Source organism: Muntiacus reevesi, chromosome 1 (assembly GCF_963930625.1).
Source record: "Muntiacus reevesi chromosome 1, mMunRee1.1, whole genome shotgun sequence".
NCBI classification, from domain to species: Eukaryota; Metazoa; Chordata; class Mammalia; order Artiodactyla; family Cervidae; genus Muntiacus; species Muntiacus reevesi.
In genome coordinates, this window is record NC_089249.1 from 28,215,625 (window position 1) to 28,228,159 (window position 12,535).

General features: G+C 40.1%; 1 protein-coding gene across 1 annotated transcript in view; it reads left to right on the forward strand.

The window, feature by feature from the left end:
* Window positions 1-12,535, forward strand: part of TM7SF3 (transmembrane 7 superfamily member 3) — a 41,381-nt gene extending 28,846 nt beyond the window's left edge. Inside the window, exons 7-12 of the mRNA XM_065940009.1 lie at window positions 2,189-2,275; window positions 3,985-4,065; window positions 4,691-4,843; window positions 7,942-8,039; window positions 8,998-9,160; window positions 10,429-12,535. Coding sequence (XP_065796081.1) covers window positions 2,189-2,275; window positions 3,985-4,065; window positions 4,691-4,843; window positions 7,942-8,039; window positions 8,998-9,160; window positions 10,429-10,691 — 845 coding nt within the window. The 3' untranslated portion in view covers window positions 10,692-12,535. The remainder of the gene's footprint in view (window positions 1-2,188; window positions 2,276-3,984; window positions 4,066-4,690; window positions 4,844-7,941; window positions 8,040-8,997; window positions 9,161-10,428) is intronic.

Below are 12,535 nucleotides of genomic sequence, written 5' to 3' on the forward strand. Positions count from 1 at the left end.
TGCTTGTTATCTTGTTTCAGTTATACACTCACCTGTGTCTGCCCCTCCACTCTCCTTTATCACTGGATTTTTTTAGAGCAGGTACCTAATGGTCATTTTGCTTACAGAATTTTGGTATGTATATCTTAAAGAAAAGGGCCATTAAAAAAAAATTGCCACAGTAGCATTAATACAAGTTTCAGTGAAAAATATTGAAGATAATTCCTTAACGGCATCAAATTAACAGCCAGTGTTTACATTTTCCCAGTCTGGTTTTTCACAGTTCATTTGTTTGAGTTAGGTTTCACATGAGGTCTGTACATTGCATGTAATTGGTGTGTCTTAAATTCCCTCAACGCCATAGTTCTCCCTCCCCACTCTCTCCTTTTTTTCCTTCTAGTTTCTTTGTGAGGAAACAGAATTATTTGTTTTAGGCACATGCTCTTTCCTTGTCTTTTCTACCATTCCCTTCCCCAAACATGTCGCAGGTAGAATTGCAGACCCTGCTTATTTAACTTCTGTGCAGAGTACATCATGAGAAACGCTGGGCTGGAAGAGGCACAGCTGGAATCAAGATTGCCTGGAGAAATATCAATAACCTCAGATATGCAGATGACACCACCCTTATGGCAGAAAGTGAAGAGGAACTAAAAAGCCTCTTGATGAAAGTGAAAGACGAGAGTGAAAAAGTTGGCTTAAAGCTCAACATTCAGAAAACTAAGATCATGGAATCTGGTCCCATCACTTCATGGCAAATAGATGGGGAAACAGTGGAAGCAGTGTCAGACTTTATTTTTTGGGGCTCCAAAATCACTGCAGATGGTGATTGCAGCCATGAAATTAAAAGACGCTTACTCCTTGGAAGGAAAGTTATGACCAACCTAGATAGCATATGAAAAAGCAGAGACATTACTTTGCCAACAAAGGTCCATCTAGTCAAGGCTGTGGTTTTTCCAGTGGTCATGTATGGATGTGAGAGTTGGACTGTGAAGAAAGCTGAGGGCCGAAAAATTGATGCTTTTGAACTGTGGTGTTGGAGAAGACTCTTGAGAGTCCCTTGGGCTGCAAGGAGATCCAACCAGTCCATCCTCAAGGAGATCAGTCCTGGGTGTTCATTGGAAGGACTGATGCTGAAGCTGAAACTCCAGTACTTTGGCCACCTCATGGGAAGAGTTGACTCATTGGAAAAGACCCTAATGCTTTTCCAATGGTTTGGGGGCAGGAGAAGGTGACGACAGAGGATGAGATGGTTGGATGGTATCACCGACTCCATGGACATGAGTTTGAGTAAACTCTGGGAGTTGGTGATGGACAGGGAGACCTGGCATGCTGCAGTTCATGGGGTCGCAAAGAGTCAGACACAACTGAACGACTGAACTGAACTGATGGGCTCCAAAATCACTGCAGATGGTGATTGCAGCCATGAAATTAAAAGACGCTTATTCCTTGGAAGGAAAATTATGACCAACCTAGACAGCATATTAAAAAGCAGAGACATTTCTTTGTCAACAGAGGTTCATCTAGTCAAGGCTATGGTTTTTCCAGTAGTCATGTATGAATGTGAGAGTTGGACTATAAAGAAAACTGAGCACCAAAGAATTGATGCTTTTGAACTGTGGTGTTGAAGAAGACTCTTGAGAGTCCCTTGAACTGCAAGGAGATCCATCCAGCCAGTCCATCCTAAAGGAAATCAGTCCTGGGTGTTCGTTGGAAGGACTGATGTTGAAGCTGAAACTCCAATCCTTTGGCCACCTGATGGCAAAGAACTGACTCATTTGAAAAGACCCTGATGTTGGGAAAGATTGAAAGCGGGAGGAGAAGGGGACAACAGAAGATGAGATGGTTAGATGGCATCACTGACTCAATGGACATGAGTTTGGGTAAACTCGGGGAGTTGGTGATGGACAGGATACCTGGTGTGCTGCGGTTCATGGGGTCACAAAGAGTCAGACATGACTGAGTGACTGAACTGAACTGAATCAGGAAGCAGCATTGTCTGATTTCTCTTTCTGTGGAACCTGCAGCCATTGGTATTCATCACCCACATAAAGTCACTAGAGGTGGCAAGAATGTTTCTAAAATAACTTATATACTTATGGAATAAATTATCACTTCACTCTACTTTTTTTCATGAAGCTTTTGTTCTATATTAAATAGATAATAAGTATCAAATTGGATGTATTATCCACTTAATTTTTACTCTTTTTAGGAAGAGTCTCTACCAAAGTCTTCTTCACTCTTTTTGCCCTGCTTGGCCTCTTCATCTGTTTCTTTGGACACAGATTCTGGAAAACAGGTATTTTGTCTAATATAGTTGCTACTTACATGCCTTGTAGTTTTTTTGTTTTTTTCCTGAAATGCTTCTGGGGAGTTTATGACCTGTAAGGAGAGTAATCAACTGGTTATCTCCACTATTTTCATTGATTTGTAGCTGGGGTCTTTTAGTAAATAAACATTTTACTAAATTACAGTGCATTTTAATTTTTTCTCTTTTCTCCACTAGGGAGTGCAAGCTCTTCTTATTAAGCAGGGTATAAAGTTTGATTTGTGCATACACCTTTATCAATTGCTAGAATGACTAGTTGACCAACGATTACTAATTAGAAATCAGAATGTCTGTATACAAAATATATGTGGATTTTGGTGATGGTGATGGACATGGTTTTGCACAAATCAGGCTGCAGTGCACAGTGAGGTGAAATGTCTGCAGAACCCTGGGAGGTTCAAAGAGCAAATGGGAACTCCACGATCTGTTCAGTGAAACCCAGTGAAGCGAGGAGAATATGAAATGTGCTTGTTAAATTGACTTGAATTCTTTGGATTACCTTTTATATAACTAACGTTTGCATGAGTGCTTAGGCACTCAGTCATGTCCGACTCTTTGCAACCCCATGGAGTGTAGCCCATCAGGCTTCTCTGTCCATGGGATTTCCAGGCAAGAACACTGGAGCGCATTGCCATTTCCTCCTCCGGGGGGTCTTAACTCTCTTGTGTTTTCTGCATTGCAGATGGATTCTTTAAAGAATCCTTCATGTAATTCATTAACAGGGGCTATACTGGTATAACAAGGGGAGAGTGAATGTAATCCTGATCTTAGAAAACTGTTTGAACTGATAAATTGTTTGAAACAGCAACTCCCTTTTCCTCCATTGCTACCTTTTTTGTCTTGATCGAGAAGAGAATATTGTGAAGAATATTTAATTGCTCAAAATGTAGAATGATCCTGTAGTAAGGAGTTTAATTGTTAAGCTGTATGTAGAGTTTTAAAAGATACTACTAGGTTTTTATGGTTAAAGACAATAGTCGATGTTCATATTAAACAAGAGAGGATGAATTAAAAGAAGACATAAAAGTTACATTTTGCTTTGGAATATATTTTTTTAACCTTTCAAATTCTATTTTTGCTCATGTAATGAAGGGCTCCCAGGTGGCACTTCCACCTGCCAATGCAGAAGTCACAAGAGATGTGGGTTCGATGCCTGGGTTGGGAATACCCCCTGTAGTAGGAAATGGCACCCCACTCCAATATTCTTGCCTGGAAAATTTCATGGGCAGAGGAGTCTGGCAGTCTGCAGTCCATGGAGCCACAAAGAGTAGGGCATGGTTGAGTGACTGAGCACAATGAACTGAAATCTAGTGTGTAATTTCAGATCAGACACAATAACAAAAGTACTATTTTGTTTTAAATCGGAACTATAAATATATTAAACCAAGCTATGAAATTAACAATTAACTGATAAATCGAAACTGACCTATATACAAAAAATGTGTCCAATAGTTAATACTTTAATTTGTACCCATTTAATAAAAATATTTACTTCCAATGACTTCTGAATTTTTCCTGCCTTTTAGATAATTTTATTTCTTTTCTTTGAATGCCCTCATGTATACATTCTGGGAACTGAAGAATGTATTTGTAGATTAGACATTTAAATTGCATTTACTAACTGTAGTTTTTTTTTTGTTTTTTTGTTTTTTTTTGCTTTCTTGGTGGTGTGCTACTAGAACTGTTCTTTATAGGCTTTATCTTCATTGGATTCTTCTTTTATATACTGATTACAAGACTGACACCTATTAAGTATGATGGTAAGTGAACATAATATAGTTTGATGAAGGTTCAAAAAGCAAGGTGCTGTGTTTGCACCCAGCATCCCTTGTATAGTTTGACCAGTACTGAATGTGTTATTCTCTTATGTGTGTAAAATAACTGGCCACCTATGCTCTACACATCTTTTCTGAGCTATTCCTTCAGACCTTCTCTCCAAGGTTTTTAATCTGCATGGAGAATTCCTTGGTACTCAGGGAAATGAAGGGCCATGTGGATTATAAGCCTGTGTTCCAGCTATGTGGTATATTGACAATATGACATTTACAACAATCAGAGTGTTAGGATTTTCTTTACCTCAGAACAAACCCAACCCTCCTTCCTTGTCATGTTGAACAGAGTGCTTCTCACCCCTTCATCCACAGTCCCAGGTGGAGGTTGTCCCAGACCATGCCTGTCACTCATCCTCAGATGACCTCCCCGGGTTTCCAGCCTCAGACCCTCCCTAGAGAGGGCCTCCCCATGCTGGTTTCACGGCACTGCTGATCCCCCCTTGGTGCCCGACCCAGAGAAAGGCTAGTCTAGTCTGGCTTTGGTAACGTTAGCGTGTCTGAGCATGCATCCGAGAAGCTCTGACTTAACTGTCCGTCCACTCCCCTCGTGCAGTCCGCCTGATTGTGACGGCCGTCGCCGGAAGCATCGGTGGAATTTTCTTGGTAGCTGCTTGGTGGCGATTTGGAGTCCTCACGCTCTGCATGCTGTGTGTCGGACTGGTGCTGGGCTTCCTCGTCGCATCAGTGGCTTTCTTCACTCCCCTGGGTAGGAGATGTGTAACTCAATGTTATGTGCGTGCAGTTCATTGTCAGAGACTTTATTTCACCTCTCCAGTACACGCTCCCCACACCCCCCCCCCCCCTTGTTAGGGATTTGGGGCCTCTCCTGAGAGTTCTGGAAACTTGCACTGATAATGTGCCACTTTAGGGAAAGCCAGTACCAGTAAGAATCCCCCTTTCCTCAAAGGCCTCCTATGTAGATGAATTCTAGAATGTCTTCAGAGGTTGCCTTGGACCTACGTGTCATGATAAGGGGTCTGTGTGTATTTCTGTTGGTTGAAATTAATGGAGGTAAAGGGAATTCTTTACATATGGCAGAATAGTGGTTTTCATTTTTTAAAACCCTGCAACTCTTTCTTTTAGTGAGTCTTAAGCAGAAGCCTGATCCGACCCACAGGTAAATTTGGCACTACCCTGATGCAGCGGAGCCAGCGAGCCTGATGCTCTGTTGCCCGTCTCCCCTTGGACCCCTAACCCCTGCTCCCACCCTTTGCAAGCCCTGAGTGTTCCTGAGTACCTCCTTGTAGTCATCCTAGCACAGTAGCACAAGGGATGGTTTGGGGGATTTTAAATTATTCAGTTTCTATCCATTTAAAAAATCTGCTTAATGTATAAGTTAACTCCCTTTCATAGGGGAGGAAAGATTTTCTTTTCAACTTTCTAGGTTTTTTGGCTGCTCTAATAATTCAATTGACATAGGATAGATTAATAGGAGAAAAACAAACTTAATTCTGTACCACTGGAGTCCCATAAAAACAGAAGACTCAAAGGCAGTCAGGCAGTTGAGGCTTCTCTGACATCCTGAGCTAAGAATTCAGATGGAGTCTGAGGCTTCCGAGAGGAGGAGGGCAGTTCACAGGAACATAAGACGGGCAGGTGGTAATCAGATGTCTGCCATTGCAGACATAAAGCTGTCTCTGGTAATTGCTTTCATTCTGGGCCAGGCCTGTGATCTAAATTCTTTTAGGCAGTAAAGGGAGAGAAAAGTTTCCCCCAAATCTGCTGGGTCTTGATTGCCTTCAGCTCAAAATAACCCCCATGCCAAAGGGGCCCATTTTGGGGTGCCTGTTCTGCTCCCCTTCACTTTATAGTTGTATGGTAATTTACATTTCTTCAGTGGTGAAAAATCCTCCTCCCAGTGCAGGAGAGACAAGAGATGTGGATTCAATGCCTGGGTCAGGAAGATCCCCTGGAGAAGGAAATGGCAACCCACCCCAATATTCCTGCCTGGAGAATTCCACGGACAGAGCAGCCTGGCGGGCTACAGTCGATGGGGTCACAAAAGTCAGGCCCAACTGAGCACACTCACACTATACATAAAATAGATGAACAACAAGGACTTCCTGTATAGCCCAGGGAACTATATTCAGTATTTTATAATAACCTATAATGGAAGATCCTTCAAAAAAGAAGTGTGTGTGTGTGTGTGTGTGTGTGAGTGGGTGGGTGGGCGTGTAGCTGAATCAGTTTAACATGACATTATTGATTAATTATGTTTCAAGAAAAAATAAAATTTTTAAAAAGAGTATCTATGGTCAGAAGTACTCTATTAGGCTATTTTCTTCTTCTCATAATGTTTAGTTCTTATATTAAAATTTTTTTAAACCAGAAAGAATTGGTGACCTGTGTGTTTACTGACAATTCCAAGGCCCTTCGCCCTGATTTTAGCAAACCTATAGCCAAGTTCATTCCAGCCCCCCTTTACAGGTAGCTCTTTATCTACCTGTAAAGTGGCATTGTTTAGATTTGGCTAAATCACAGACTCTCAGGGATGTTTATTGAAAATGCAGATTCAGAGCTCTACTCTAGAAGTGCTAAACCAAATGCTTTTTAATGAGCTTCCTTTTTGTTAATGTTTAGAAGATGGAGGGATGGTGGGTTGGAATCTTTTGTAGTTAATGTGTTGAGCTGTCTTATTTATAGTAGTTAATATATGAACTATCTCATCACTCAAGGATATTTAGGGTAAGTGTGACCTTAATTAGAGTGGGTGCAAACTCATATTTCTAAGCACTAAAATTTGGAAAAGATTTGGTTGACTTCTAGATTTAATGAAATTACTGTTTTCACTTTATTATGTGTCCTCTGAATGGGTCAGTCTTCTCATGCCTGGCATCATAACTACTATTGTTAATCTCTTGTATTCCTTTTTTTGAAGTCACATGTGCATGTTGTGAAGGATAGCATAGGTGAACTGGAGATATGATCCATCCATTCACCCCACTGAAGCATGTTGCAGTTTGCTTTCTGAGAACATGGGGTCTCCGGGTCAGAGCCCCTCACTATGGACTTCCAGCTCTTTCAGGATACGTGGGTCTCAAGATACAGGGACATCTGCAGTTGGACTGGGGGATGGTGCCAGTGTCAGTATTAAATGATTGTCAGATTTACATTTTTGTTATTGAAACATAATTTATAATAGGAGTTCTAATATATCCATCCTGGGTCACCCCAAGATGCACTGCACTTTAGAGAAGGGTTTAGTAGGATGGATTAGCTCACATCTTAGCTAAATGATTAGCTCACATCTTTCCTGATACCTGAGAAAAAGTCACATCTTCCAGTGTACAGTGGATAAACAGGAAATGCATTGATGGTCAAAATCTGCTAAACAGAGTTTGCTCCTTATATGGGGCTTCATATATCATATGATGACTCTGAATGCCACTTATAATTTTTACTTCACAGTACAAAATCAGGGAATTATAGAAATTTATAGCTAGAAGGGATGATTTGAAGCTTGGAGGTAAAGTGGTTCAACCTTTTCATTTTAAGGATCAGGAAACGGGCCCAGCATCACATCTGGTGAATGATAGAGCTTGGACTAGTCCAGCCTCTTCTAAGTTATCCTGTAATAAATGCAGAGCATTACCTACTTGATTTTTCCTCCCACCCCTTTACCTTCTTAGGACACATCCTTCAAAGAAGATTGTATTGATAGTTAAGTGAAAAGAAATCAGTTCATTTCATAGTGCCTATTTGTTACATTAAACCTTCAGGATATGTCTATGTTCACATGTTGAGAAAATGAAATTTCACTTGGTGAACCTGTTGTTTACTCTTGATTTCTTTCTGCTTTTCCAGGAAACCTAAAGATTTTCCGTGTTGACGCAGTATTCTGGGTGACCTTCTCTTGTATAGCCATTTTCATTCCGGTGGTTTTCATGGGCTGCTTAAGAATAGTAAGTGTTTCATCAGGTCAAGATATTCACCCTATTTTCCTGGGCCTTCCTTTGTTCACTTATTGCATCATTTTGCATTTCTGTTCACTAGAGAGAGCTGTCTCTCTGTATCAGATGATTCATTTTGAATAGCCTTGTTACTGTGAAAGCAAGAGAAGTTCTTGTTACAATGATCACATTATTTTTTCCAATAAGTGGTGCAGGTCATCACACTTCTAACAGCAGGAGCAGAGAAGGTAGGGTTTACAGTGATGTAGCCATCTGATGGATTGTTCATTTCTGCTGTCTCTCCAGGAGATTCTTCATCTACTTAGAATTTATTATTGAAGTTGTTTCAGAGGGAAGACCTTTTCTATGATGAGGGAAACTGTTTTATGAACCATAGGTGTTGAAAGTTGTTTTCAGTTTATCTTTTTTTTTTTTTCATAATTTTATTTATTTATTTTCCAGCAAAATAAATTTAAGAAAGCACTGGGTCTTCATTGCTGCAAGTGGGCTTTCTCTAGTTGCGGTGAGCAGGGACTTCTTGTTGCAGCGTGCAGGCTTCTCACTGCAGTGGCTACTCTTGTTGCTAAGCACAAGCTCTCAGACACTTGGGCTTCGGTAGATGCGGCATGTGGGCTCAGTAGTTGAGGTTCCCGGACTCCAGAGCACAGGAGCCATAGTTATGGTGCATGGGCTTGGTTGCTTCAAGGTATATGGGATCGTCTCGAATCTGGGATTGAACCCTGGTCTCCTGCATTGACAGGCGGATTCTTTACCACTGAGCCACCAGGGAAACCCCCAGTTTATCTTCTCAGGTAACCTTTATTCAGTTCTAAGATCTGGTTCCTTTTCATACGCCCCGAAGGAGCAGGAGTGATTCCCTGCTCCTCAGGGTTGAGGCCAGTGATGAAAGCTATAAAAACTATTATTGTTCTACCAGAGGTGATGCCTGAACACTTCTGCTTTTCCACAGCTGAACATACTGAGTTGTGGATTCATTGGCTCCTATTCGGTGGTCTTGGCCGTGAACGGTTACCTGTATACAAGCCTTTCTTACATCACTTTGAACATACTCAGGAGAGCACTCCATGTGGATTTCCGCAGAGCTTTCATGAATGTGCCTTTTCAAACGAATGGTAAGACTCTAAATCCAAGAACCAAGTGATAGTCAGGTAGGAATATTGGCTTACCTGTGCTAACAAGAGCTCTTATAACCAGATTGAAAGAAGGTTAACGACACATATGGAGGAAATTCACACTATCCAGATGCTATTAGAGCCCTGTGTTAATGATTACTTTTTAGGAGCAAAGAATTTAAATTTGTAAGGTGGTTGAAATTCATGCTTCTGAAAATCTAATAAATGAACTTATTAAGAAATTTTTAAACCAGGATTACTAAAGTTTATCTAGTCATTCCCAGTTGTCAGAAAAATGCTGAGAATAAAGCTGTTTGGCACCTTATGAGTTGAGGGTAGGGTGAAGGGTGAGAAGGACAACCTAATTTTTTAAGTTATTCCCTTGTTTCCTTCCTATGAAGAAGCACATAATTTGCTAATAAAAAGAGAAAGTGGTTTTCAATCAGTAGTTGTGTTTTTCCTCAATTGTAAGAGTCTACCCATTAAAGATTTTCCATTAAGTTTTTGAAGGAAGAAAAATGACTACTAAATCAAATGTTCACAAAGATAGTAAGATATGTTGGTTTCAGAGTGTTAAAATAGGGAGGATGGTAAAGCAAGACTTAGAATCGAAGGTGTAGAAGCATGATTACAATTGTTATGAATATTTAAGTTCAGCTCTTTCCCTCTACTATCCTGAAACTGCCCTCATTGTTTAAGAGACTCATGGTAGAGACCTTGAAATCCACGTGTCGTGGAAGTTTCAGTATTTGGCCAAACCTTTTACTGGAAGCTCAGTACAGTTTGTTGAATCTCTTCATGCATTTCTAGATCTACTGTATATGAGTGAGGTGGGGTCCCATATAGGATGGAATGGGAAAAGAAGAGCCTGGTGGTATCTGATGTTCCACGTTGTATGCCTGTGAGATCACTGCCTTTCCTCTCCACTCTGGAAAAACACAGCAAACAACTCTGTCTGTGAGCACTATGCCTGTAGTCAAAAAATACTGGAATGCCAAGGCTCTGAACAACTGATTCTTTTATAACTGTCTGGACTTTCAAATGCCTGTAATAGGAAATTCCTATCTTGAAATGTAAGAGCATAGTTTCTTTGCTTATTCCCTGGCTTGTAAGTGAGGAAATACACATGTATTTGGACATACTCACCAAAAAGTGTAGTATTAACTGAGAAAAGATGATACAGATTGAGGCTATAAAATGTTGTCTTAACATCTGTGCTAGGTTTTAAAATACAAGAGTTCCAACTGTCCTTTTCTACTGTCCTGTAGACTTTATTATCCTGGCAGTGTGGGGGATGCTGGCTGTAAGTGGCATTACGCTACAGATTCGAAGAGAAAGAGGGCAGCCGTTTTTCCCTCCCCACCCGTACAAGTTATGGAAGCGAGAGCGTGAGCGCAGAGTGACGAACATCCTGGACCCCAGCCACCACATCCCTCCACTGAGAGAGCGACTCTTCAGCCGATTAGCCCAGATCAAAGGGCTCTTCCAGAAGGAGCAGCCGGCGGGAGAGAGAACGCCCCTGCTTCTGTAGATGCCAGAACGCTTGGTCAGGGCAATCTAGAAGTACATCCCAGGTACCGTCTCATGTTCGGTGTTGCTGCCCGGCTGCTTCCGCAGTCTCTGGGGCAAGTCTGCTAAGGAACCGGCTCTGCATCTGTGCTTCCTACAGTACTGTGGTCTCTTTATTGAAAGAGGGTAAGGGCATGCCTGGGAGATGACAGTCATTCTAAGTGAGAGTGTGAAAAGTGGTCATAATGGTGGTGGTAAGGAGGTTTTTCTTTATTACCAAATGCTTAAGAAATTACATTTTTGGTTTATAAGTTGTGTGTCAACTTACTCCATTAAGTAGATACACTTTAAAAAAAAGAAATTAAAAATTAATGGTTGTTCTGTAAAGCCATGGTGGGGTTTTTTGTCTTCTGCTTTTTTTTTTTTTTTGTAACTCCTTGAACAATTCTCTCACCGAAGTCTGGCTAAACTTGGGGACCAGGCATGGAGGGCAGTTTTATTTGAATAAATTTTTATTTGCCACTGTGTTTGTAGTTTTGGGAGTTTGGTACTGCAGCTTTGAACTTCAGAGTACAAAGGAGGGAGAACTAACTTATTTTCTGACTATAAGCAATCTGATTACTTAGTTGCACATAAATATCATATATTATCAAAAATTACCCTTTTGTTTATCTTTGTGATAAAATACATATTTACCCTATCGATCACTTTTAAGTGTATATATAGTTCAGTTGGTACCCCTCATCTTTGCCTTTTATTGCTTAAAGTGGTAATTTAAATAGCTGAAATATTTCAACCATTTGAAAAGAGGTCAATTTATATAGATGATATATGGATATATGGATGACTTATTTATATTCCAGATAAAAAGTGACTTTTTTTCCTTTCAAAACCTTTTAAGATAGTTTTGATTTCTAATTTAAACTGCATTCGGTGACATATAAATTGTTTTATTTTGGGGAGATAAACTGGCTCCTAGCTTCATCTGTAGTCCCATTAATAAGGAAACCTTTAAAATATTTGCATTTTGTAGTCCTCTCTGCTAAATTAGTTGTTAGAGCCTTGGTACAATTTCAAAAATTTCAGTATGAAGTCTTTGTCCTATCTGTGTTGTAAATTGATGAGGAGAGAAAAAGGACAGGTGTTGAATAGAACTGCTTTCAATGAGGCCCTTGGATTCTGTAAGGAGAGTCCCTTCAGTTCTGACTTCGTTGCCCCGACGCCCCGGGCTGCATCCTTGCTCCTCATGGCCTTCTAACAACTGTCAGGTCTCCGCCAGGGTTCTACCTTGTATCTGAAGCTGGTGACTGAGATGCCTGAGTGGCTGTGAGGTTAGTTGTGGTTGTCCTTCTCCTATTTGTGAGTTAACCACTATTTAAATGATGCTGCTTTTACAGGTTTTTCAATATACAATAGGTTTTTGACACTTCCAGTAACTGGAAACTTTTCAGCTTTGCTCTTAAAAGTGTTATGGAAAGGCTGAAACAAAATGAAAAAAAATGTATAATAATTTCTTGCATTGAAAAATTAAATTACACAGGTGTTTATTTACTATTTATTTTGTAATCTTCACTGTTTATATAACTTCAAAAAACACTTGAAGGAAAAAAATGTGGTTTTTTTTTATGATTCACCATAGAGAGTCTGTATTCTGCTATATCATAAATTCTAACAAAGTGACATGGAATATTTGTGTTTTTTTCTATACCATCAAAATGTCTGCCAGTAAATATTATAAAGACAAAACATACTTTCTTGGAGGGGGGAGACAAATTGTTTAAAATTTTTCATGATAATTTGTGAGTAATAAGCCAGTTTGTTTAATTTTTTAATAATAAATACCTATTTTGAAAAAAATGCAAAAAA